Genomic DNA, 26,988 nt, shown 5'->3' with positions numbered 1-26,988 from the left:
CACAGACGCGACTAATCAATAATCAAATTAGTTTTTTGATTAGTATTTTCGTTACCCAACTCAGATGTCCAAGGTGCTGGTGCATAAATATATGGCAGAAAATATATGTATAAATAAAAAAATATGTTTTTATTTATATTATTATTATAATTATAATAATGTGCCTTGGTAACACAAAGTACATTATTTTTACTTTACATGTAATTCTAAATTTATTTGGTAATTACAGATGATTATACACAGAAGAAAAAATTGTCTTCCTGCTGTCACCATGTATAAAATAAGTGCAATTGAAGTCATATGATCCATGAACAGTCTGCACCAACTAATGGCAGAACTAAGCGACTAGTCGGGGCAACCCTTACCATCTATAGTGGAGGGCAGCAGTGTGGCTACAATCTCCCCTTGTCCTTTATGGTTCTTGTACAGGAAGCATTGGAAGCAGTAAAGTACAGCACAGCGGAGAACAAACGGCTGTCTCTCATTCACCATTGACATGAGAAGAACCACAATTGCAGGCCTGAAGAAAACAGTCAACAAGTTCATATTCTCAACTATTTACCAGAAAATACTTTTTGGATTATCGTTTCAAAGTACAAAGGACAAACCAGACCTTGGTGGATTGGATGGTGCGTTAACAGATGCGAAGTAGTCCTGATTCACTTCAGATCCACGTATGACCTCAGACACAGTATTGATGGTCTGTACAAGAAAGACAAATAGAAAAAAGTTAAACCATTTCAGTGGTACATTAAAAACCGTTAAAAACTGTAACATTTAAGAAACCGTACAATTTAAGAAACATGCAGTTCTGTGCAATACATTTTTTTCAAAGCAGATTTTTAGAACTGAACGCAGCACTGGTAGAGGCCGTTCACACATAACTTGTTTTTGAATTCCAATGTGCTACTTTTCCATTGTTCTCCATGTAAAAATGAACTAGACGGTGGTTTTTAAACATTGTGTGCATGACATGGCATTCTTAAAACATGCATTTAAGCTAAAACAAGTTAAACTTTCTCAATACCTCAATACCATATTTCCAATCCACTGCTCGTGTCTTGCGTTTTTCAATGCAAAAATGTGATCTGTGTGAATGGCCACTTTATAAGGACTCAATAGAGATACACTTCTTTGAGCAGTGGTCTAAATAGCTAGTTATCTACATTGGTTGCTATAGTTATGACACATGCATCATTGTGTCAAGTGGCTTGAACAATTGAGAGCAGCAAGAACGATAAGAGTAGAGAGAAAACTGGACATGTTGCTTCTGTTCATGTCTTTTGTATGGAGCAGTGGAATATAATAGTTTTTGATGATTAATCGCGATGCTGTTGTGATCGATTCTGCATAAAAACGAATCAATTTTTAAAAACTGTGATTAAATAGGCCTGTCATACATACAGTATAATGTAATGTTTTGTTGTAAATAAAGTACTCTATTATAGGCTACATTAATAAAAATGTTGCGTATGTCCTTCGTAAGCAAAGCACTTGTGTCTGATGTTTCGGTTTACACAAAAAGAACATGCATGAATGAGAAAATAAAGTGCGGGATGTACTTGTTGCTAAACAGAGTTATTTAAGTGCATCAAGCCACGCAAAGATCTCAATGTGTTACTCGCACTGACTGACACAGTCAGGCTCAGGCCTCGTTTACACTGTCAGGGAAATGTGACCCAATTCCAATTTTTTGCTCATATGTGACACAGATCGGATGTGTTCAATGACCGTGTAAACCGGAAAAAAACACATGCATTCGTATATTTCAAGATCGGTTTCAGGCCTCGTTCATATGTGGAAATAAATCAGATATAAATCCGTTATGTGCTAATGTGACTGTCATGTAAAAAGGCAGATCGGATTTTCTGAGACATTAGGCAAAGTACCCGCAGTTTAATGACGAGAGCAATCCCGATGCGCATCTGCAAAGGGACGGATGGCCCGACGAAACGTTGTGTCATCGTAGGAGAGGAATGTGGACAAACGTTGACAACATATCAAAGGCTTGCTCATCCTAAAATTTCGGACCCACTGCTCCTCATTAAAGCCCGCCACAATATGCTCCCACCAGTCCTGAGATCTCTCTCGCTCACAATAACTGAAACATGCGCAGCCTGCAAAATCATGGTGATGTTTGGCAAACTTTGCATATATCGCAGAATTAGTACCAAGCATATTTCCTGTTCGCCCATCTGTGCAAGAACCCCCTTTAAGCATGCGCGATGTTTCAGATAGTATGTCAAGTGTACACACATTAATCGGATATGGGTCACAATTGAAAGAACGTGTAAACGGACGGTCCCAAAAAAAATTGGATATAGGCAACACATCAGAATTGGGCATCAAGACCTGCAGTGTAAACGAGGCCTCAGACAGCATGCAATCCCGAACTCAGTTCTCTTTAGCGGCATATTGCGCTTGAAACTTGAATTTTCAAAATATCCATCTTGTCTGTAAACATTGTCTGTTACATCTTAAGTGAACGTAAACAGTTGGGGGAAAAAATCTGATGTGTAACATTATCCGTACATTAGGTCTTAATATAATAAACCTGGTGCTGATCAAACAACAAAAGAAAAGAGGGAATCATTCACTGCTTTTGATTGAATAACTTTTGTAGCTTTATTAATAATCAATTTATTTATAACTAATACACTAAAGACTATGCAGTGACTACTTTTACATTTGATTATTCAATGTCTGTATTATTTCTCACTTGAATGCTTCTGTTAAATAGATATGTAATGCACTGGTAATTTCATTTGTTTCTTGGATTGTTAATAACATCTTTGTTCTTATTTTTAATAACAAAGACAAAAAACTAAAATAACCATATTGTGATTATTAACATATTAAAGGTGCATTGCGCAAGTCTTTGAGTTTTTGCAGAACTATGCCCCCTCTGGCGGCAAGCGAAACTGCAACCAGAGGTTGTCTTTTGCACTAGACAAAAGTTTTCTTTTTTTTATCTTACGTGGAGTTTGCGTTGGTGTTTGAAATGAACTACAAGCCGGTCTCTTAGAATCCATCTTCTACGGAGAATGGCGGCGAATACACAAACCTGCCAGGCATAGCCAGGTGAGCGTGCCGTGAACGCGCATGACGTCCCGCCCAGTCTCAAATTCCGACCCGAATCCCTCTTATTTATTTTACTGTACAGGATTATAGAGACAATCGCAGTGATCAGAGAAGGCCTCATTCAGCCCATCAGGCAATTGTTTAAGCATGTATGGGTTAGAAAACGGGTATTTTTAACATGAAAAGTTGCGCAATGCACCTTTAAGTATTATTAATAAGATTTGGAGAAAAAGCAGTATCGAGAATCACTTTATAATCGAATCGTTGCCCTCTGAATCGTGAGGCAAGTGAAGATTTGCACCTCTATTGTACACACATCACATCTCACAATGGTTCTGAACTCATGACATGCATGAGAGAACACAGGCAATGGAGGAAATAATTTAAAGATAGTAAAAACACATGCATAACAATTAGTGAACCATTTACTAAATTAGAAATGAATAATCTGTAAATGTTGAACTTGTAAAATAAAAATTTTACTTTAGATCGCAACTTCTTGGTTTTGTAATACCATTACAGTATTTTTCACAAATAAAGAAACTGTTAAAAATATGAATAAAAAGGAAGTAAACACTGTAACCAACAGTTACACTTTTTTTACACTTTTTTTCCTGAACACAGAACATACCAAACCGTACTGAAACCGTGACCCTAAAACCATGATACAACCTGAGCTGTGAGTCATGTGAACCATTACTCCGCTAGTACACACATTGTTATGCATGCTACAAATGCACGCTTCACAAGATCTCACAGCTGGATTGCCTGAAGTTTACAAGGTTTTATAAATGAAATGTTAATTTCATTTATAATCGGTCGGTCGACCACTAGAGGAAACCATTTATAGTTTCCTCTAGACCACTGTTTATAGACCACTGTAGTCTACATTTATACTTTTGGACAATGAATGACAAAACAAACAAACAGACTTTTCTGATTCTGATTTTCTGACTCTTAACTTCAGTTTGAAATCCATTGATCATAATAGATCACTGGGCAGTTAAACTGAAATTATTGCACGTTTTCCAAACAATTTGTCTCTTCCACATGTCGTAATTTTCCTCAGTAACACAGTCCACTGATGTATGCATATACAGCCTGATTTTTGCGTTAGCCCAAACTTGTGCGCATGTGATTTGAATGCTCAGAAACAAAGTCACTACATCGCATACATACATCCGTGTTCACAGTCAGTGGAATATACTTTAACTGTGTGCTATATAGAGCGGAACGCAGGCCTTTAGTGTAAACAAGGCCAATGAGAATAAGATTCTGAGAATAATCTGACCTCTGTGAGGATGTCTGCAGGAACACCTGTGGCCATGAGGATGGTGCACAGCTGCTGGAGGAGACCACATTGGAACATGGCTTTCTGACAGCTGGCAGTAGCCCCTGGAGAGTTCACTGGAGAAACCATCACTCGCACCAGCTACAGAGACAAAACACAACTAGAGATTTTAACTCAACAGCATATAACAAACAAAACAATACTCACTGACTTGCTTCTATAATGTGGCAAAAGAAGGAGGAGGGGAAGAAGAAGAAGAAGAAGAAGAAGAAGGAGAAGAAGTAGAGGAAGAAGAGGAGGAGGTTACAGCAAGGTCTCATTTGTTAACAGTTAAAAAATGAACTAACAATGAGCAATATATTTTTTAAAGATTTATTAATCTTTGTTAAATCTATTTTTCATTGTTTGTTCATGTTAGTTCACAGTGCATTAACAAATGTTAACAAATACAACTTTGGATTTTAATAATGCATTTGTAAATGGTGAAATTACCATTGACTAAGATTAATAAATGCTGTAGAAGTATTGTTAATTGTTAGGTCATATTAACTAATATGGTTACAAGTAATGTTAAATTAAATCTTATCGCTAAGTAGTACCAATAATATTTAACCATTCATTTAATCTGTATAAAAACATCCAATTTACTGTGTATGTTTTTGTGTGTGTGAATTATGACACATATGAAATGGATTCTTCATTTCAGACCTGCAGCATTAGATGGAGGTTGGTGACCTTCTGCGCTGACCAGCCAGAGTTGTCATCCCCAACCTCAAACCATGGCTTCATCTTTTGTATATAGGAGCCTTCTTTAAAGAAATTCTGGTTGGAGCTATTGTTTTTCAGGAGGTTGAGCAACAATAGGAGACAGTCCTCCACCACAATACCTGTGAGGTGAATAGGGACCTTAGTGCACAATCTTGCCACCTTTGGAAATTCACGAGTGTCCTTCTCCATTTTAAATTAAAAGTGATTGTTAACTGCATACCTCCATCACTAGAACCTTCCTCTGTGATGATATCAAGAAGTCTCTCAAATGCATTTTCAAAGGCCACAATTTTCTGAATTGCTGCGTTGCCTTTGGTGAGCTGCTGCAGCAGTAGAAGACCCTTAATGGAAAAAGGTCAAATTGATTAATTTAATTTCAACAGAGACTTCCTGTATGAACACTCATGGCAATGTAGAGCAATAACACTTACATCATTACGGATAACTTCTCTGGAGTCAGCTAGGAGATCCATTAACCTGGACACTCCTGCAGAGTAAGAAAAAAAATCAACATTAGAAACTAGATATCGATAAAATAATCCAAACAGCTTTAAAGAATCATAGTGCTGAATGCGGAGCTGAAGTCACCAGGAAGCACAGATTTCGACCTAAGTGACAGTAGACACCATATTTAACTTGACACAAATGAATAAAAGTGAATGAGGAATAGAAATACAGTGTTTGCATAACACTGAAAACATGCCTTTCCACAAATTTCTAAAATGTTCTAAAATGTCATTTAGTCCTGTGATGGTAAAGCTTAATTTTCACCAGCCATTACTCTAGTCTTCAGTGTCACATGATCCATCAGAATCATTTTAATATGCTTATTTGGACATTTTTCTATCAATTTTGAAAACACTTGTGCTGATTAATATTTTGTGGAAACTGATGGTCAAGAGGATCTGCTGAAGTTCAAACTGAGCATCAGAATGGGGAAGAAAGGTGATTTAAGTACTTTGATTGTGACAGGGTTGTAGGTGCCCGACGGGCTGGTCTGAGTATTTCAGGGATTTTCATGCACAACCATCTCTAGGGCTTACAAAGAATTGTCCAGAAAAGAGAAAATATCCAGTGAGCAGCAGTTCTGTGGGAGAAAATGCCTTGTAAATGCCAGAGGTCAGAGGGGAATGACCAGACTGGCTCGAGCTGATAGAAAAGCAACACTAACTCAAATAATCACTTGTTACAGAAGAGCATTTCTGAACGCACAAAACGTCAAACCTTGAAGCAGATGGGCTACAACAGAAGGAGATCACACCGGGTGCCACTCCTGTCAGCTAAGAACAGGAAACTGAGGCTACAACTTGCACAGGCTTACCAAAATTGGACAATAGAAGATTGGAAAGATGTTGCCTGGTCTGATGAGTTTTGATTTCTGCTGTATCATTCAGATGGTAGGGTCAGAATGTAGCGTAAACAACATGAATCAAGATGCTTGTATCAATGTTTCAGGCTGCTGGTGGTGTAATGGTGTGGAGGATATTATCTAGGCACACATTGGGCCCCTTAGTACCAACTGAGCATCACTTAAATGCCACAGCCAAACTGAGGATTGTAGCTGACCATGCTCAACCTTTTATGACCACATCTTCTGATGCCTACTTTCAGCAGGAAAACACGCCATGTCACAAAGCTCAAATCATCTCAAACTGGTTTCTTCAACATTACAATGAGCTCACTATCCTCAAAGGCCTCCACAATCACAAGATCTCAATCCAATAGAGCATCTTTGGGATGTGGTGGAACAGGAGATTTGCGTTATGGATGTGCAGCCGACAAATCTGAAGCAACTGCATGATGTCAATATGGACCAAAATCTCTAAGCACCTTGTTGAATCTATGCCATGAAGAATTAAGGCAGTTCTGAAGGCAAAAGGGGGTCCAACCCGGTACTAGCAATATATATATAAATATATAGCACTCGCATGACATGGCTGTCACTCTGGACATACCACAATCAAGTACAAATGAAGTCTTTAACCACTAAAACCTACCCTCAAGCCACATATTAACTTGTATGGCTGCCTTGATTTTTGGGAGTGCCACATACTCAGGGATTTAATGAACAAAAGGGTGCTGCAGTTTTGCCATGCCACTCACTTTCAGTATATATTGGATGTTATATTTCAAGCAAGCAGTGCAACATCAGCACATCCCAAAAATGTTAATGACCACCAATGTTGCTGGTGAAATGACCTGCCTAACTCAACCCGAGCAGCTGAGTCTTCAACCATTTCCATCTTTTTCATCAACACTTGACCTGTAAATATTAACACTTATTATTCTATTCCATTAGTTTTTTATTTAATAAAAAAACACCTTGCTACATGTACTCTGCTAGAACTTGCAGTTTGTTGCCCTACTGTTTGCTTGATTGCTCTCCTCATTTGTAAGTCGCTTTGGATAAAAGCGTCTGCTAAATGATTAAATGTAAATGTAAAATACTTTGGTTCTAAAACTCCATTAGGATTTTAAATTTTTTATTGTGTTAGTCAGTTGGTTCACATTTGCGTCATATGAGTCAACAGATTCTGAAATTAGCTTTTTTTTTTTTTTTTTTTTTTTTTTGTTGATATCTCAGCTGGTTAAAAAGCAAATAAAGTTATCAAAATGTGTAAAATATGATAATATATAACAGGGTAGATAAAAAAAATCTGACTACCAAACAATCTGTAATGGCAAATTGTTCTAAACTATCAGATAATTACAAGAGCAAAATATATTTTTTTGACTCACCCATTGGGCTGACCAGGATGATACCTTGGACCTGCGCACACTGGTTTTTCAAAAGTGCAGTTAGGAGCTTAACACCTGGCCATCGGACATGAAAGTCAAACTCCTACAGCATGGAAACAGTCAAACAACATCAGGAATATGGAAAGGAAATATGGAAAGCAACAAGACGTCCAACAATGTCAATAAGAGTTTAAGCTTACCTCCAACAGTGTGAGGAGCAGAGTGACATTTTCTGGTTCCTGGACAAACTTGTCAGTGAACTGAGCTCCCAAATCATCCTCCTGCTTTTGCTGGTTCTCCTCTGAAAGAGAAAATGTGATGCAGGGAAACCTGTTCTTTATTGTCTTTACTTCTATTTGATTATTTTAACAGATAATGCAGGGGAAAACAGAAAAAGGGGAGATAGATAGAAATATATGGAAAGTAATATACTAAGAAGAAGAAAAATAAACTTTTGTGCTAAATCTGATCACAATAAAATTGCAAAGAGCCAGAAAATGAACTATTTTCAGTACATATGTTATCAAGCCTCCAGACGGCAGAGCAGTGGAATGTGTCTGCTGACAAGAACTGTATTAATACAAAGAGGGACAGAAAAAAGCACATCAACCCACAGATTAGGAAATCGGACAGTGAAAAGGGTGATGCAAAAAAAACAAAAAACAAACCAAAAATGTATAAAACAAAAGACCCACACCAGTTAAAGCTTAAACTCTCCCACACAGAGTAAACTTTTTTTACACTAAATATTATTAATACTAGGACAATTCTCGGTTCTATACTGACAAGACTTTCATTCAGGACACCCAAAAACTGTTTGATGAGTGCAGTTATCTTTCCTTTTTTTTAAAGTGACATTGTATCTTTATTTCATGGTGTCTTTATTAAAAGTAAATAACTTAAACATAACCTAAAAAACTGTTAACTAAAAAACTTAAAACAACAATAACAAAAAAACATACCTTAAATCCAATTATTATTCAAAAATTGTTATTAACTGTTAAATTATTATTGTTTATTAGTAAACAATGTTCATTCTCTTACATGAAAATAATGAAGATTATCATTAACAACAACTAAAATATGCAGTAGCTCAAACTTTGATTGACCAATCGCGCATAATGAATAACTGTCAGTTAACAGAAATTAGGCATTGATAAAATAAAAAAATAAAATAAAAAGGTTTTGGATCATTTTCTTATCCACCGACCAGCAGCACATTCTGCACAGGTGTTATAATATAAACAGGATTTGGGTTCTTTCATTTATACAAATCTTTTCATTTGGACATCTAAACAACTTTTTAAGACTTTTCTTAATTTAACGGAACTCTTGTGAGAAGAACAAAACTGCTAGTGTCATTATGCCAAAATACAGGCATCTAAAATTTGCTGCTTCATGGAATTAGGAAATTATGGAATTAGGAAAATTGTTTAGGTTCAAATCACTGTGAAATTCTATGAGTGTCTCAAACGCAGTGGATATTTTCTACGGGGATTTCAAAGCATGGATGGGCTAGTGGTTAGACAGCATCATGCGCAAAAAAGTGCTTTACCTTCAGATTCATCTGGTGGATTAAACATGGAAAGAAAAAGGAGGAGGATCAGATATACAATATTTCCCAGCTCATCAAACAAACTGCAAGAGGGAGACTAGGAACAGACTGAAATAAGGTTTGTAAGAACAATTTAAAGAAAATAATTCATTTGGAATCAAAGAATGTAAGACATGAATCAGCCCAAGACGCTTATGGACATTGAAACAATACGAATAAAATCCCAACATGATCATATCTGAACCAGACTAAATTAAGAATATATCTTAAACATACCTGGTTCTTCCTCTTCATCATTGCAAACAATATTGTACAAAGTGTCCAAAGCGTAACCTAGGATTTCAGTGTCTGACCTGTTTAAAAAAACAATTTTAAAGTTTAAACAGTCACAATGTGTGGTAAATGACCCAAAGCCCTTTCACGTCATATCAACAAAACACAACAAGACCTATCTTTATGGTAAATGCAATATTTTTTTGACCAAATTGTGAAACATACCGGTCAGTCTGTAGAATACGAACCAAATGGTCCATCGCCATATTTCCAACCTCCACACGGTATTTCTGTAATTAAAAATCTAGTTGACACATGTTCAACAAACAACTAAGTAATGTATATATATACTGTCACAAATAGATGAAATTACCCTTAAATTGAACTTCTGGGACAGAAGTGAAATTTCTGCAACATTAGCTGCACCAAACGGAACTGCATAATGACTGTTTCTGAACACTCCCACCAATATGCTATTTTAAATCAGTTTATGATGGCTTACTTATCGGGATAGGAGTATTTAAAAAAAAAAAAAAAAAAAAAAAAAAAAAAACACCTCACGTCACTTTCAAGGCATGTTTTTAACAGTGAAACGAACACAGCATGTACTGTATTCCTTCTGGTTTGATATTCTATTTACTGTAATATCACCTATGCATTATAAACAGTGCCAAAAGTGTACAGGCTTATAAAACGCGCAATATTCCACAAAATAACACCTGTTCACCATATCACTGTGCAACTCCCATAGTGGATTGTTATTTTAGTTGCATAGTAACATTCTGTAGGGACTATATTTAGCAGACTGATGCCACTTAATGCATTTGCTTAAAGTCCACCTGTAGCCAAACATTTTATCCCTTAAAACTCATCTTTGATCACCAATATTACATATATATAAAAGTTTTTCCTGTACATTTTTTTTTTAAATCTTGCCTTCAGACAGCTACCTTCTAATAATCAGCATCCTTAGAAACGCTTTGAAGAACTCAGAACGTCAGTGGAGAAAGGCATATAGTTCATCATAATGTCATAATATAAATCATACACCCGCTATATTGCTAAATCTACCTGATTTTTCATATCAACAGAATAAATAACGAGATAACCTGGCTTCTCTTGAGACTCCCTTGCTTCACGGCATAGTAAAGATATGCTAAAGCCCACAGGCACGTTGACCTGATTGGTTACAGGGTAGTTTGTGAAGTCAGAAACAGGAGGTCTTTAAGAAAAATCTTTATGTAGAAATATTTTAAAAGCAATAAGAAAAAGATACTCAAAAACTCCTATACTGAATATATATGCATGGATAAAGAGGTTGTCGAGCACCGTGGCAAACAACGGCTTTTAACTGTGGCTATAATCACTATATAGCAACACCTCTTGTACCTTATTGCTCAATTACATACAGCTTCAATATTATTGAGCATATACTGTCATTCAAAAGTAAGTATGGAGTCTATAAGAATGTTTGCAAAAGAAAACTCTTATGCTCACCAAGGCTCAAAACTAGTTAAAACAGTAATAATATTATATATTCTTAGAATTTAAAAACTGTTTTCTATTTGAAAATGTTTTTTTTATTTTTTTTATTCCTGTGATGGCAAAGCTGAATTTTAGCAGCCATTAGCCTACACCTGTTTTCAGTTTCACATGATCCTTCAGAAATCATTTTAATATGCTGATTTGACGCTCTAGTAACATTTATAATTATTAAAAGTGATTTTTTTTTTTTTTTTTTACATCAGGATGCTCTGATGAATAGAAAGTTCAATAGAACATATTTTATTTGACAGAAATCTTTTATTGCGACTATTTATCAATGTATGCATGTATCCTTGCTGAATAAAAGCATTCATTTCTTTCCTTACTGACCCCAAACTTTTAAATGGCAGTGTATAATTACAACAGCTCAATAACAAACATCAACATGACAAGCATTAATTGCTGGTCACCTTGGACAGAGATTTAAGGGCACGGACAGCATCTCTTCGATCCTCCAACAGGGTGGATGAAGCCACACGGTCACACAACTTCTGAATCTGAACAGACACACAATAACGGTTGGTAAATGCCTTGTCAGAGTGAAGCTACATTATCCCTACAGAAAATGTGGTTACACTTTATTTTAAGGTGTCATTGTTACAGTGTAATTATATATATAAGTACTGAGTAATATTAATTAACTACATGTACTTACTATAGGGTTAGGATAGGATTTGGTTGAGGGTTAGTTGCATGTAATTATGCATAACTGACTGTTATTACTATGGTAAGTACATGTAACATATGCATCAAGGACACTGTAAAATAAAGTGCTACCGAAAATATAGTTGGAAACATCACAATGGTAAAAATAACACTGTGCAAAGACTATTGGTAACAAACCAAACATCATATACAGTGTAATTGAACATATTTTACATCAAGGTTCAAGCATAAACACTGTCTGATTTGGAAGTTTCATTTAGAAATGTTTTTTAACACTGGTTCATATACATCTAATCATATTCATATTTCTGTGTACAGTATGAACTACTGATCTGAAAGCATTATCTAACGAGTGTCGTTGACTTGATAAGCAGTTGCTTTTAGCTGCTTATAAACTGTATTCATTTTTTATTCATTCTCAAATATATTTATTTGTTTTTGCATTAATTAAACTCACTGTTTCTGCTCCAGTCGGCTGTGGGCCTGTTGGTTGCCCCCCCATTACTCCCCTGAGGAAATTCATCTTTCTATGTGTCCGCTGTAGTAATATTTAGACGTTGATCTACAGACAGATTAAACGTCAGTTAAACAAGAGATTCCAAAGGACAGGCAGAAAGTAAATGTCATTAAAATCAGCAGCTGCCTGATGTTGATCTCTCAACACACCAGCACCCAGCCCGGAACTGACTCGGACGCGCATGCGTAGAGACGTGGCGATACGTGGCTGACCACAGCGTCAGTGACGGTCTCTTAAAGAGACAGTTACAGTCAAACACCATTCTGATTGACTATTCTTTCATGCGTGTGGTAGCTTTTCAAATGTTACATACAAACAAAAAATAAATACAAAATAAATAAATACAAAACCTAGAAGACCTTAGATCGCTTTACCTGACTGTATACGTTTTGGGAATAATACATTTAGTGACGGGATGGAAATATGTCTTTTCCCACAAAATTTCTGCTTAACAAAGTTGGTGAAGTTCCTTCATACTTATTCATAATTGTGACCCAGAAAATTCTAAACTTGTAGTTTAAAGACAGTATTTCACCCAATTGCTCCTTTTGTCATCACATTGAAGAAACAATTATCCTCTTATTTTGAAATTGTGTTCATCGCAGTGTTTTGGATTGACCTCTAATTTAGTAAAAAAAAAAATAAAAAAAAAAATAAAAATATATATATATATATATATATATATATTCTGTATCAGCCAAAACATTGTCGTTGTGACCCTTTGAAAATATACCCATTTTACATTACGTTTATAGTTATTTTATTGCTGCTCACTGCACAATTTTACAATCATAAATGTAATTTTTCAAAGAAAACACATTTTTTTATTATTAATTCCAAGAAAGATATTAATATTTGAAGTACTTGAACTCTAAAAATTGCTTCATTCATTTCAGAATTTTATGTATTGTAACCCCCAAAGAATATTTTATTTTCTTAATGTTTCTAAATTTGCCAAATCTGCTATTTGTTACAAAAAAAAAAAACATGCTGATAATTATTTCTTTAATGAGTCTAAATAGACAGACTGCAAGTGCTGCAAGATTTTGCACTGCACAGATTTCTGTTTATTGTATGTCAAGTTTAACACATTGAAATCTAATGAAAGTGAAATAAAAATACAAAAAAAATCCCAGTAAAAATAAACACTCAGTTGCAACATTTTTTACTCATACAAATATGCAGTCCAAAGAAAATTATTTGGTAACCACCAGCTAATACAAAACCATGTTCATGTTCCACCAAAATAAACTACATCTATAAACAGAGCATCTATAAATGTCACAATAACTGCAAGGAAACCAAAGAAAATATTTCGCATTAGGATTAGAGGGTTAAAAGAATGATTAAATGATATGAACAAATAAAACAAATCAAAGTCTGATGCATATTTTGGGTTGAAAAGCACAGTTATTTGACCAAGCCCTATGGTGTAATGTCTTCTTTATTCTCTCTTGTGTTCCAAACATTTAACGTATTTGGCTGATTGCAGTGCTTGAAGTCCAAATAGAAAGGCCATTGTGGCATTTATTTACACAGTAATTAAAACGTCCCAGGTCCCAAACTCCGAACACATAAGAACTAGGTAGAGTGGATGGGGAAAGAAGGCTCTAGGCAGGACATATTGGCATACTTTCTTCCAAAATCTTCAAAAAGTAAATGCATCTGCAACCAAAATGTCTTTTTATAGAGAACAAGTTGTCCCCCGAAAAATGAACAAATAAAAAAAGAAATGCAATGTCCCTGATGAAGATTGTCCTAGAAATACTGCAAATAGTGCAATCTACCTGACACGGAAGACATTAAACATCAAAAATAGCGCTACATCAAACTGTACTTACAAAATCAGTGCAAATTTTAGACTAACACTGCAAAATGAAAACAGTGCCTATACTGTACTTATGGTTCCTCCAATTCATGAAGAACGGCATTCACATGTTCCTCATTACGACCAAGGTGAAAATGGATGTGGATATCAATCAAATTATATATATATATATATATATATATATATATATATATATATATATATATATATAAACGCACAAGAATATGCCTTCTGAAGTGAAGGCATTAAATACTAACTGGAAGGAAAAAAACAAATGTACAAAATGTTCAGAAAATGAAGTCTCTTACAGCTCACGTGTGTCTGGAAAAAAAGATTTACAATAAGCATTTTGAAAAACAGTTTTTCTAATCAGTGATATTTAAAATGTTATTCATTATTATAATTTCAATAAAAAATTTATGCAAAACTATTCAGTTTGGGAAAGTGAGAAATACACCAGCCATGTTTCTCTGTACCCTGTATAAATCTGTCATGTTTTAATTAAAAAAGAAGAACAATGCCTAGGATGTAAACTGAAACTCATGTCACAAAATGAGATTAAAGTTATGAAAACTGGGCGAAAAAACTAAATGAAATTTGATAAAGTGCCTCTGCCTTAAGAAAAACATTCAGCATATATCCAAAACACCTTTACACAAAAATCCTGGTACCTTTACACTTTACAATTGCTTCTATTGCTGCTCCATTCACTTATTCAGGCAGAACCAGAACATAAAATGCTGTCAAACATGTACATAAAAAAAGACAAACACATAAAGAAAATAGGAGAGAGGACACCATCTTGTCTGCACTCTCACTGTCTTTCCCAACACATAATTAAAGCCTTTTTCTTCTTTCTTGACAGTGCAATACAATTAAATGAAATACTGTTAGTTCACAATTGCGCCTTCATGTAGCATTTATCTTATTAATGAGCTGATTAGTGTAATTTCCGAAATAATATGTATTAAAGTATATATATAAAAAAAAGAATTCTTTCAATCTGCATATTTTACACCAATAGCAACTGGAAGTTAATTAGTACGAAATGTCAAAGAAATTCAAACGGCACTGAATACACCTGACTTGTTTCCCCATCAAGTTTGTAATTTTTACCATTTGATAAATGACAAACCAGAGGATTTGCAGCACAATTCCAATTTAAAGTGACTCGTGTGTTTTGAGTCATTAGGTTGTTCCAGTTGTTGATCTGTTTCACATGAAACAGCTGACATTCCTAAGGCAAAAATCCAAGTGTACAACATAAGGAGTAAGGAAATAAAAAGTATGTATATGTTTTAACATAGACTTCTCAACATCATAATAACTGAACATTGTACTACATCCGAACTACAAGGGGAACTCCTCTCAACGCCTCTGAGGAGCAAACCGGCCCTCACTTGAAGCCGTGCCCCTCCCAGAGGCTATGCCTGGTTTAGGTACGGTGGTGACACGTGAAGGTGGGCCTCTGCCATCACGGTCTCGCATCATGCTGCTTCCGGCAATGCCACGCGGCCCTCCTGGACCACGATCACTACGTCTTGCATCCCGACGATCTTCTCCACCTCCACTACGGGTTTCCCTCTCACGCATTGCCCTCGTCTTTTTCTCCTCCACGTTCAGACGTACCTCACCACGGAACATGATTGGCTAATCACGAAATGACATGTGACAGTTATGAAATATTCTCTCAATACCACATCTTTACACCTGAAGAAATGTATTACAAAGAAAAGTATAGGGATGCCCGATTTATCAGTACCATTCAGCAATGCCAAAACAAGAGGTTTTTTTCCCCCATTTATCACATCGACTTTTTATGTATATATATATATATATATATATATATATACACTTGTGGTAAAAAATGTCAAAAAGTTGTGGTCAAAAACGCTAAAATTTATAAAGATATTTAACTGACAAAATGATTTGGCATAAAAGGCAAACGACAGCTTATTATGGAATATAGGTTTTATTTTGCAATGCAAAAAAAAAGAAAGACAAAAACACAGAAAGACAAAAAGCTTACAGGAAATAAAGCATACATTGACCAGTATAATGTATTATTTTAGTATAATTGATATACTATTATTGGTTTTGTTTATATTTTGAATTTTATTTTATTTTATGCTTTTATATTATAGTTTTCATTTTAATTTTCAGTTCAAGTTCCAGTTATTTTGTTTAGTTTTTTTGTCATTTTTATTGTTGTTTTGAATATGTCTATATAGTTTTATTAAGTTTTCGTTTTTAATTTAAGCACTTTAGCTGAAATTAAAATGAGCAACTACTTTTTATTTTATTTTATTTTATTTCAAGTAAAAAATGTTTTTCAATGGTTTTAGTTTTAGTTAACAATAATAACTCTGACTAAAATATAATCAATAACTAATTTCATTTGATTCTTCCTTTTTTGTTTAATTACAGCAGCCAGTCTGAGCATTGCTCAATAAGTTTTACACATTGTGTTATGTGTAATTTCTAATATTTAGGGCCCTTTCATTGCTGCTTGCAGCTTTAATTCAAGTTTACTTTTTTGTTTAAGTTTTTGTTGTATGCTTGTTGTTTGGGATCTTTGTATTAAAAATTACAGTCAATATCCAGACATATCCTTCATACTTGCCTTGCAGTGCAAAATTAAATTTCCTCACAAGTGTATATCTCATCCATGACTTTGGAAGTTATTTTGAAGTAGTCACATATAGTGGTAATGCTCAACCTAGTGACAAGACGCTCTGTAGTCTTCTTTGACCAGCGAAGAGTTTTACATTCTGGAGAGTACCTGTCTTACGGTGCTTTGCAATAATTCAATTGACAAGATTTAACCATTTTGATAATATCCTCCTTGACTGCAGTGGACAGGGTGGGCATACGTATACAAATTTACAAGCTCATTTACCCTTTTTACTCACTTAAAATCCACTTAATCATAAAAAAAAAATCATATACAGTGCATTATAATGTTGTGACGTCTATATTCACTATAGCATTTAGTTTTTAGTGTTTCATTTAGTTAAATATAGACCATTTATAGGTCATCAGCCAAAACACGAAATTGTGATATCTTATTATGTATAAAATACGTCTTATTGTGACGGACAGAATTGTAAAATCAGTGCATCCCTTTAAAATAACGCTTTAAATACATTTACCAAAAGACAAATAGCTTTGCTTACTTTGACTCCTAAAATTCTTTGCACCGGCTCAGAATCATCAAAGACAACAAAGCCAAAGTTGGGAATCTTTCCTCCAGTGCCTTTGGTGTTGATTCGTAACTCAACAACATTTCCAAATGCTAGTTTGGAGAGACAAAGAACAATCAAATGTGAAGATGATTGATTAATAAAAATGAGAGAACAAGGATCAATGCAATGGTTACCATGACAATTTAAACAACAAACAAAAAAAACAACTCACTCATGAAGAAGTCTTTGAGTTCAATCTCATCAATGTCATGAGGGAGATTTCCAACAAACAGCTGATGACTGTCTGGATACCTGACAACCCTTCTGCTGTCCATTTCACTCGACTCTTCGCCCCTTCCTAAGCAACATCCAAGATATTTCATCAGCTTTTGTCATTCATGACTACAGTATACAGGGGCCAACAACACCAGTCTTTCTTTATCAACAAACAGCAGCATTGCCCAAACAAAACAGCTACAACATATTCACAATGGAAAGGCATATTTACCTTTATTCACAAAGCTGAAATGCGGTTTCCCAGTTTGAGATTCGGAAGATGAGATACCATCTAATGAGAAATAATTTAAAAAAAATAGTGTAATTGAATCACATCAATCCCTAAATAAAAATTTCAAAGTTGTATGGAAGCATTGCTTTATAAGTATTCTATTCTAGATTCATACCAGATCTAGGCCCTCTTGAGGTTACTGAAGGTCTGTCACGGATGCGCTGGTCACGTGGACGGATTGTAGCTGACGACACCTCTGGCTTGGTCTCAACTCTGGGCTGATAACAGTAAAAATCAAGATAGCATGCAAATGAAACATGGTTCAAGTAATGCTGGGTCAACAGCATTCCATTAAATTAAGAGAGAAAGATATGAATGTATTCATAAGTGGCTACCTGTGAGTTTGGTGCTTTAACAACATGTGGTTGACCTCCAGAGGATGGAACAGTCCCACAGAGAGGCAAATTTTTGCTAGTCACAGAGGCCCAAGAAGAAGTCTGCCAGAGACATGATCATTTTGCCTGAGCATGACTTACCAGGATTAGTAAAAATATACTACTAGACATTTTAAGACTAATTTTACTGTGTATTCTTAAATAAATAACGTTAACTATCAAATGATCAAAATACCTATACATTTTAACCTAAATTACCTACATTTTAGAAATGGCACTAAACATCAAAAATTACTTTAGGTGGTTCTTGTATGTGAGGTGGTGATTCCATAGGAACAGGAGACGGTGCCTTCTCCTCAAACTCCTCTACAACCTTATCTTCTGCCTTGAGCTTCGGCTCCTCAATCTTGGGTTCTGGGGCAACTTCAGAATCTAGTTCCATAGCTGCTTCCTCATGAGCTTCTTCCACACCATTGTTACAGCTGAAGGTGAAAAAGAGAAGGATAAAAACCATTAGACAACTCTTAAAATTCAAACAGAGCTTCGATTTACAATTTTCAAGATATTTACCCAACAGTACCATACTGGACTGAGAATCTTCTTCAGTTATAGTCCAAGTAGGCTTTCATTTTAAGTTCAAAGTGAAATGTGGGTTACCTCACAGGATGGGGTTCATAGCAGTTTGCATTACTGGGGCTGTCCTGGAGGGGTTCGGGTGATGGCTGCCTGTCTTCTGGCTCGTCGGTCTCTTCTTCTGACTCTGTCCCAGCAAAACATTTGTTTAGGTAAATCGTTGAAAAAAAGAACTGAATGAGCAAGTACCATCCCCTTGCTTTAAAACATCTTAATTACTCTAGCTCTAAAGGAACCAATTCACATAATACAGCTGCAAGAGATCGGAATTTACCAGTGAAAAGCTCGTAGGTGACTTCTGCAATTGTGTGGTTGAGTTTCATCTATAAAAAGCCAGCCTTGACCGTTTACAGTATATCCTTGCCATCCATCCAAAGTTATAACCCATCTCAAATTGTTTGTAACTATATACCACTTGGGATAGAAGGAAGGTCCTTGTTAAAGTGTTTATTTTTATTTTTTTAGATGTAGTGTGACTTTTTGTGCATGAGGGAAAATGCTGCAACAATTTGTGCATTGCTCTGGCTACTGTAATAAATTGCAGTTTTAAATAATTAAGAGTAAACTTTTGAGGGGGAAAACAACACACACATTGCGTTTCCATGTTTAATGGGAACTTTCCATAGACATAATGATTTTTATACTTTATAAACCATATATTATATTCCCTAAACCTACCCATCACAGAAAACTTTCTGCAGTTTTACATTTTCAAAAAGCACAATTTTATATGATTTATAAGCTATTTTTCCTCATGAGCTTTAAAACATTTCCCCACAAGGACAAAGATTTCCAATACTGCCATCTTTGTGGAGACATTTTGCCATAGGGTTTACCAGGCCACACACGCACACGCGTACGCATACACACACAGAAAGCACACAAAGACATTCGGGATGTATATTAACATCAAGTGTTATTCTGGTGTTGCTGGATTAGAGCACAGCCTTTGACATGATTGATCATGATATCCTTATCTCTCGCCTTGAACACACAGTAGGTTTAAAGGGTACAGTTTTGAAATGGTTTCAATCCTTTGTAAGTGATAGATATTTTTCAGTCAATTATGGAAATTCGACCTCCACTAAAAGACGCCTTCCATGGGGTGTACCGCAAGGGTCTATACTCTCTCCAACACTTTTTGCTTTGTACTTGCTCCCATTGGGTGGCATTTTTAGAAAGCATGGAGTATCATTCCACTGTTTCGCCGATGACACTCAATTGTGTTTACCACTAAGACACTCGACGAAATCTTTGGATTGTCTTTTAGCTTGCCTAAATGATGTTAAAAACTGGATGGCAAAACATTTCTTAATGTTAAACGAAAACAAAACAGAGGTCGTTGTGTTTGGCCAGCCAAATGACCCTACCAATGTCCTTTTAGATTCGAGCCCATTGGTGCCTTACTGTAAAACGTTGGTACGAGATTTAGGCATCCAAATCGATGATAACCTAAAAATGGAGAAGCAAATCAATTTGGTGGTATGTGCTTGTTTTTATAATCTGCGTCTCCTGGTAAAAACTAAACCTTTCTTATCTAATGTAGATTTCAAAAGAGTTATTCATACTTTGGTCTATCGCGTCTCGATTTTTATAACTCCCTCTATTGTGGCATCTCTGCCACATCCCTGGCCCATTTACAATCAGTGCAAAATGCTGTATATGTGGTATATGCGGTGTCTGTGGTGTGTGATTTGTTACTATGTATGTTTTATATTTTATTCTTTTTTATTTTAATGTAAAGCACTTTGGGCAACCTTGGTTGCATTTAGCAGTGCTATAGATAGAAAGAAAGAAAGAAAGAAAGAAAGAAAGAAAGAAAGAAAGAAAGAAAGAAAGAAAGAAAGAAAGAAAGAAAGAAAGAAAGAAAGAAAGAAAGAAAGAAAGAGCTTTCCCTTGATAAACTTTCACCACACTTTAAAACATTTCAAACAAAATTATTTTGGTTTTGCAAAACACATAAAACCATGTCCAGACAGACAAAAAATTCCAATTTATTGGCCAAGCGGTTCATCCGAAGATCTGCAAAGGTTTGATCTAATATGTATGTATAATTCATAAAATAATGAAAACATTTTCAAGGTTAGACTTATGGGTACTTGAAGCTAATTTGTTCCTGACGTGGAGAGAGATTTTCATGTAAAATGTTAAGTTTCTAGTTCCAAGCTCAAATAGGGTAGCAGGGCTGATGTTAGGAATATTGCAAATTTAATTGCTTGTTGCTAGGCAACTACATATCACATCCTTCTCAAAACTACACAAGATATTAATAACCACAGACCATTTATGCGCACAAAGGTGAATTTTCACTAAATGCAGATAAAGTTCAGAATCAGATTGAGCAAGAATAATAAATGTAGCTGCAATTGGAAATCATTGGGGGCCAAGCAGATTATAAAAGTGGAGGAAATGACTCCAAGCGTAATGGAGTCAGAGCAGCTTAGCCAAAAACAATTGGGAAAAAATACCAAAGTCAAGACATGTACCGCTAATATTTTTGGATATGAGGGGCTATAGACCTTATGCGCCAGAGAAATGAGGGCGCCGCCATCTTTAGAATATTGTCTTTTAACTTCCGTTTTTGCGGTCGCTCTGTATATTTCTATGGCATTGCTGTCCAGGAGTAATTAGCTTTTGAAGTGGATTTACTTAATGTAAAGTTAACGAAAGTTATCATGAGGACTGTAATGTTTAAAGCAGATGACTTAACAAATGTCAGTCGATTTTAAACGAGCCGTTCATTAATAAACACGCAAAATCGCTGTGAAAATACAGACCGGAAGTCAAAAGACAATGGCCCTCATTTATCATTCTTGCGTAGAAACGGGCGTATATATTGGCCTAAGATTATGCTTACACTCCTCTCATCGCCTGATTTATGAAGCTGTGCGTACCTTTGAAATCCAGGTGTACGCTATACCTGCCCTTGATAAATGCCGCGGCTGAAAACGATCGTCATTAGAATAACACACCCCTATATATTCAAGTCTCCGCTTCCCCCACGCCCTCATTTTACGCCATGGACACACGGAAGACGGCAAAGAAGAGAAACTTGGATGAGCAAATGACCTATCACAATGCATTATTTTACAGCACGTGTTTTAAAACGATTAGCATTTAATTTCGTATCACGTCACATGTATTGGGGTGTACAATAGTGATGATGATGTGATGTGGAGTACCATTCATTCACATTAATATAATTGCATGACAATTTGTAATATTCTTATTCTTATTATTATGATTTTTATTATTAATGACGCTTATTGTTATTTAGAAGAAGAATGTCGTTATTATTATTATTTGTATTATTATTATTTAAAAGAAGAAGAATGTCATTTTTATTATTTTGTCAGTCTGAATTCTTTTTTGGTCATTGAAAGCCTTTCATTACTGAACAAAAAAAAGAGGTATGCTTTGCCTGGAGTGTTATAAAGTTGTGGATGGTTGTCTTTTTTAAAAAGTCTTTTGTCTTTTATTTTTCGTGTTCGCATTTATGAGGAAAAAACAATGTTACGTGACAGTTATCCATAACGGATGCGACCGCTCTGAAAGCGGCATGCTTTAAAACTTTCACAGAGACCTCAAACAGAAAGCACAAAGCCTTTCTTTAAAGCGAATTTCGTTTTGTATTAATTGTATCTTAATTTTAATCAGTGTTTCATTATCCAATTTTCTGGATTTAATAAATAAAAAGTAAATAGCAGAGATAATCACAACACGGAGGCGCCAGCGCCTGAACTGGAGCTAACGTTAAGCTATCATCCATGAACCGAAACTCAACGTATAAGGTAGCCTACTCACCTCACACACCTACAAAAAAATTGAAAAGTATCTATTATCTACAGAAATCTCTACTTTTAAACAGAACCATTCAAAACAAAATAAAACGATGTAATCCGTATGAAATGTGCCTATTTCTCTCCGGCGCGTTCACTACTGCAAAGATCGCGAGTCAGACTTAATCTTTGCAGCCGACACAGAAAACCAAATGTTTTTATTGGTTTATTAAGTACAAACAGGCGAGTTATGAAAAATTGAGTGTGAGGGATTTGTTCACTTCACACAAAAAGATCATGGAATGAGATGGCTAACTAGCGTTCAGTCCACTGTCTATAATAGCCTAATTTAGAGATCACTTTTTTTTTTTTTTACCCGACTACCTACAACTTTAATCGGTTAACGTTGATACGGTCAACCATCGGTCAAACGGTCATCGGTTAACATCCCTATGTTGTTGTTTTTTTTACAGTGGGTCATAATATATCATATCTTTTAGTTTGTCAGTGCGTTTTGTGGTGTTAGGAATTGTTTTTTCTGCGCATTTCCACACTAACTCAAAACGTGCGTACATGTACACCACCTCCTGAGCTGGCGTAGGATTTGAGCGTGCCGTACGCCAACGTCCATATTGATAAATCTCAAAGTCACCGTGGTTTTGGGTGTACGCCAGGTGTACGCTGGAAATTTGGTGTACGCACTTTTGATAAATGAGAGCCAATGAGCGCAGCGCTGAAAAGGGGCGGGGCTACATAAGGTCTTTTTAAAGATGCTGTAATGTAAGAACTGTATACATGTAATGATCTTTAATTCTCAACTAACCTTCATCAAGCTCAGCCTCAGAGTCCCCAAAGACCTCATCTTCATATCGGAAGATGTCGTTGTGAACATAAAACTTATTTGCCACAGAACCCTAGACACCATTTAAAAAGAAAAAGACTTTCAGATTAGTTCACCCACTGGATATACAGGTGAAGTAAATATAATTCATGTCAAATATTCTGACCATACTAGCAAACAAAAGATCAACTTTATTCTTAGCATCATGAAGAAAAATTAACAGTAGATACTTAACAATAAACATGAATGAAATGTATATGAAGCTGTTTTTTTAAATACAGATTAAATGTCTAATGATACAGTGAAAGGTTTCTTGTTGCTTTTTTTTTATTATAAATGTGGTGGTGTATATAAATGTTGCGCTTCTTAACTAATTGAATATGTGACCACTTTTCTTTACATTGGCAAACTTGAGTAAATTTTCAAACACAAATTCTCTTAAATAAATAATATATAATAAATAATAAAATAACTTATTTGTTACAGGCGGCTATAAACCATTCAGTGCCTTCAGATATATCTACCACACTTTTTCAAGATTGCTTTTCCAGGAAGACAATGAATACACTGAGCTGGAAAGCCAGAGAAACAACATCATGTTAAAGGTGCAGTAAGCGATTTTAAAACGCTATAGAATATTTAAATCAACCCTGAAATAAAAAAATTTGTGAATATTTTGTTAGATGCCTGTTCTCTGTGTGCTGAAAAAAATGTGTTTGTACATAGTCCTGGCTGTGTAAACAGGAGAAAAAACAAAGTGGATTGGACTGATCCAACGAGCACCAAAACAATCTTCAGCAATAGGGGGCGTATCCGCTCATGATAGGGGAGGAGAGAAAAACAGTAGAAAGAGAGAAGGGTGAGACATTGCCGAAGAGGAAAAGTAGAGGAATGTAATTGGAAAAAGAATGGTTACGATCTGGCCAGATCTAAGACTTGCGTTAATACTGGAAAAGCTTTCCAGCACACTGTACACTGTTTCTGCTCAATACATGAGTAACATTGGTTTTTGCTATTTCACAGAACCAAGATATGCTGTCGCTGTTGAATCACAGCTGATTTATCCATATTTGCACGAGCTGTCTGATGCACCGACTGCTTGTGTTGCATAGCGTGTTTTTTATTTTGGTAGCGGCCAATGAATGGAGAGGTGCATTTCTTTTGGGTAGTGCTGTGTTTTTTTGGGTGTTGATTTTAAAATATCACCAGTGTTTCTCAGAAATCGCTTACTGCACATTTAATGTCCTGGTGTGGCCGAGTCCAGAATATGTGGGTGTATTATTTGAATGAAGGCTGTTCCACTTATGATCTCTAATCAACTTGATTGAGCTTGAGCTATTCTGCAAAGAAACATTCCAGTGACCATATGTGCAAATCTGTATCTATCTACACAAATGCTATAATTGCATACCTACTACATATTAACTTGGGGTGAATACCTATACAAATGTTTCTTTGGTGTTTACAGCAATACATTTCGGACAAATCTGTAGAAATGTATCTGCAGTAATCAATTGCAAAAAAATCCTATGAGGTTTAATGAAAAACTTTCAAGGAGTCAATACCTTTTATGGGTACTGTATAATGCATTTGATTGTATGATGACTACATATGGCATGTTATTATTATACACACCTCTGGAGCCAGCACAAATGTCTGTAGGAACTTCCTCATGGGCTGTCCATTATTGGAAAGTTCTCCCATGACCTGGACAACCACACCATCACTCAAAGTGGCATGGGCATCCACATGCCGGATTTTTGTGTGGCACTCACTGAATTGCAGGGACATTACCTTCTTATGTATCTCCTACAGATGAGGAAAAAATGCTGGTGAATATCTTTATAATTTGGATGTTTTCACAGGTTATACATAAACAAATGACTAACATTAAGACTTACAGCTTGCCCATAGACTGCTTCTGAAAGCTTTCCATTCGAATCCAGTCCACCATGGACATAGGATGAGTTTCGTCCATAAAATCTGAATTATGCGAGTTTTGAATAATTTGAATTTTCAGATAAAAATGCCATGACATATGAAGTGATGAAATGATGATTTTTATGGCGCATACCTGTGCAGAAAGTCTGGTGCTTTATTGAGAAGTGTGTAATACTGTCTCACAAACTCCCGCCCTACCAGCAGGGGACTGGGCTTCTCCATCACCATTTCTTTGCTAAAAAAGTCCGAATCTGAAAAGGGGAAAAAAAATATTGTTAATAGTAATAGCTAATCATCATCAAACTTTTTTTACAGACTCGGGGTCCAAATATATTAGAAAACAAGACAATAGATACCATAAACTAATAATAACAATACAGAAAAAATAAAACCCTAAAATCATTAAAGAGTATTTTATTTATTTATCATCCTTTGTACTATCATTAACATTCCAAGAATGCTTTAAATGTATCTCATGTAATTTATTATAATGATGCTTACATGAGGGCTGTATACAATTCGTTAAAAAAATGACAAAGAAATCTTTCAACTTTACTCTCTGATATCTGTCAATAATGTCACAATCAACATAATCTATACGAACTAATATATATATATATATATATATATATATATATATATATATATATATATATATATATATATATATATTATAACATCTCTGATCGATTTCTGTTAAGACTAGAGAGAAATTAAGCAGGTCGAAATTAACTGAAATGGTTTAAGGTTTATATATTTGAGACACTTACCTTTTCTGGGATTTATTTGATTTATCTACGTGATTAAATAAATAAGAATAATTATTAAGTCGTATCATATAATTATAACAGTTGTGTGTGTATGTCAGCGCCAGCTGCTTGAAATCACAGAGAGAAAAATGCCATCTATGCTGTGTTATTAATGGAAATGCTGCTGTTTGGATCCTTATTGTCTAACCCCTGCGATCTGGGACAAGAACCCCCGTCACACTGGCAACAGCCAATCAGCTTCTTACACTCGACAGCACAATTGTGACGCTCCAACAACGCATTCCTCCGACCCCTGTCAACAACGCTATAATCGACACGATTTGTCTTTAAATAAATAGCCTTAGATGGTTATATGAGAACAGGGTTTTAAGAGTTCATCATAAGACTTTACTGACCCATTTCATCGAGGATATGACAATTTTACGCACTACGTACGTAGCATTTCCTTGTGTTACAATCATAATTGTCCGACTCATTTGATTTTTAAATTCACTGACACGGTCCCATTTTTTGGCTGTTGTTTTAATTAGTTAATAACTGTATATACAGGGTTATTTATAAATCATTTGGAAGTTGATATCTTTTGTGTGTGGTGTTGTGGCTGAATAGGATAGCTGAAACGCATCGCTTATATCGGTATGTTTTAAAAGAAACACAAAGCGTCATAAGAGAG

The 26,988-nt window shown here is 35.5% G+C and overlaps 2 protein-coding genes across 6 annotated transcripts in view; both read right to left on the bottom strand.

Moving 5' to 3' along the window:
* Nucleotides 1–12,619, bottom strand: part of uso1 (USO1 vesicle transport factor) — a 28,312-nt gene extending 15,693 nt beyond the window's left edge. For 2 of the 4 annotated variants that reach the window (XM_082165646.1, XM_082165648.1), the window contains exons 1-13: nt 12,376–12,619; nt 11,663–11,749; nt 9,933–9,997; nt 9,711–9,787; nt 9,435–9,446; nt 8,080–8,180; nt 7,880–7,982; nt 5,572–5,627; nt 5,361–5,481; nt 5,081–5,259; nt 4,373–4,513; nt 614–702; nt 366–520 (exon numbers count right to left, since the gene is read on the bottom strand). In XM_082165646.1, coding sequence (XP_082021772.1) covers nt 366–520; nt 614–702; nt 4,373–4,513; nt 5,081–5,259; nt 5,361–5,481; nt 5,572–5,627; nt 7,880–7,982; nt 8,080–8,180; nt 9,435–9,446; nt 9,711–9,787; nt 9,933–9,997; nt 11,663–11,749; nt 12,376–12,441 — 1,252 coding nt within the window. In that variant the 5' untranslated portion in view covers nt 12,442–12,619. The remainder of the gene's footprint in view (nt 1–365; nt 521–613; nt 703–4,372; nt 4,514–5,080; nt 5,260–5,360; nt 5,482–5,571; nt 5,628–7,879; nt 7,983–8,079; nt 8,181–9,434; nt 9,447–9,710; nt 9,788–9,932; nt 9,998–11,662; nt 11,750–12,375) is intronic. The other 2 variants (XM_082165647.1, XM_082165649.1) reach the window with 1 other exon arrangement.
* An 860-nt stretch (nt 12,620–13,479) lies between these two features.
* g3bp2a (G3BP stress granule assembly factor 2a) lies at nt 13,480–26,765 on the bottom strand. 2 transcript variants are annotated; one of them, XM_082165664.1, is made up of 13 exons: nt 26,711–26,765; nt 25,679–25,796; nt 25,506–25,587; nt 25,240–25,413; nt 23,587–23,677; nt 19,009–19,111; nt 18,647–18,833; nt 18,352–18,453; nt 18,132–18,234; nt 17,957–18,016; nt 17,681–17,806; nt 17,440–17,558; nt 13,480–15,913 (listed from the first exon to the last, which is right to left on the bottom strand). In XM_082165664.1, the coding sequence occupies exons 1-13, from the start codon at nt 26,712–26,714 to the stop codon at nt 15,632–15,634; spliced, it is 1,551 nt and encodes a 516-aa protein (XP_082021790.1). In that variant the 5' UTR covers nt 26,715–26,765; the 3' UTR covers nt 13,480–15,631. The 2 variants fall into 2 exon arrangements, with proteins under 2 accessions (XP_082021790.1, XP_082021791.1); XM_082165665.1 differs by lacking the exon at nt 26,711–26,765 and adding an exon at nt 26,316–26,704.
* Between the last annotated feature and the right edge of the window lie 223 nt (nt 26,766–26,988).

This window comes from Leuciscus leuciscus (assembly GCF_965113295.1).
Source record: "Leuciscus leuciscus genome assembly, chromosome: 3".
Lineage (NCBI taxonomy): Eukaryota > Metazoa > Chordata > Actinopteri > Cypriniformes > Leuciscidae > Leuciscus > Leuciscus leuciscus.
The sequence above is the reverse complement of the archived record's forward strand: the minus strand, read 5'-3'. Positions and strand labels throughout refer to the sequence as shown.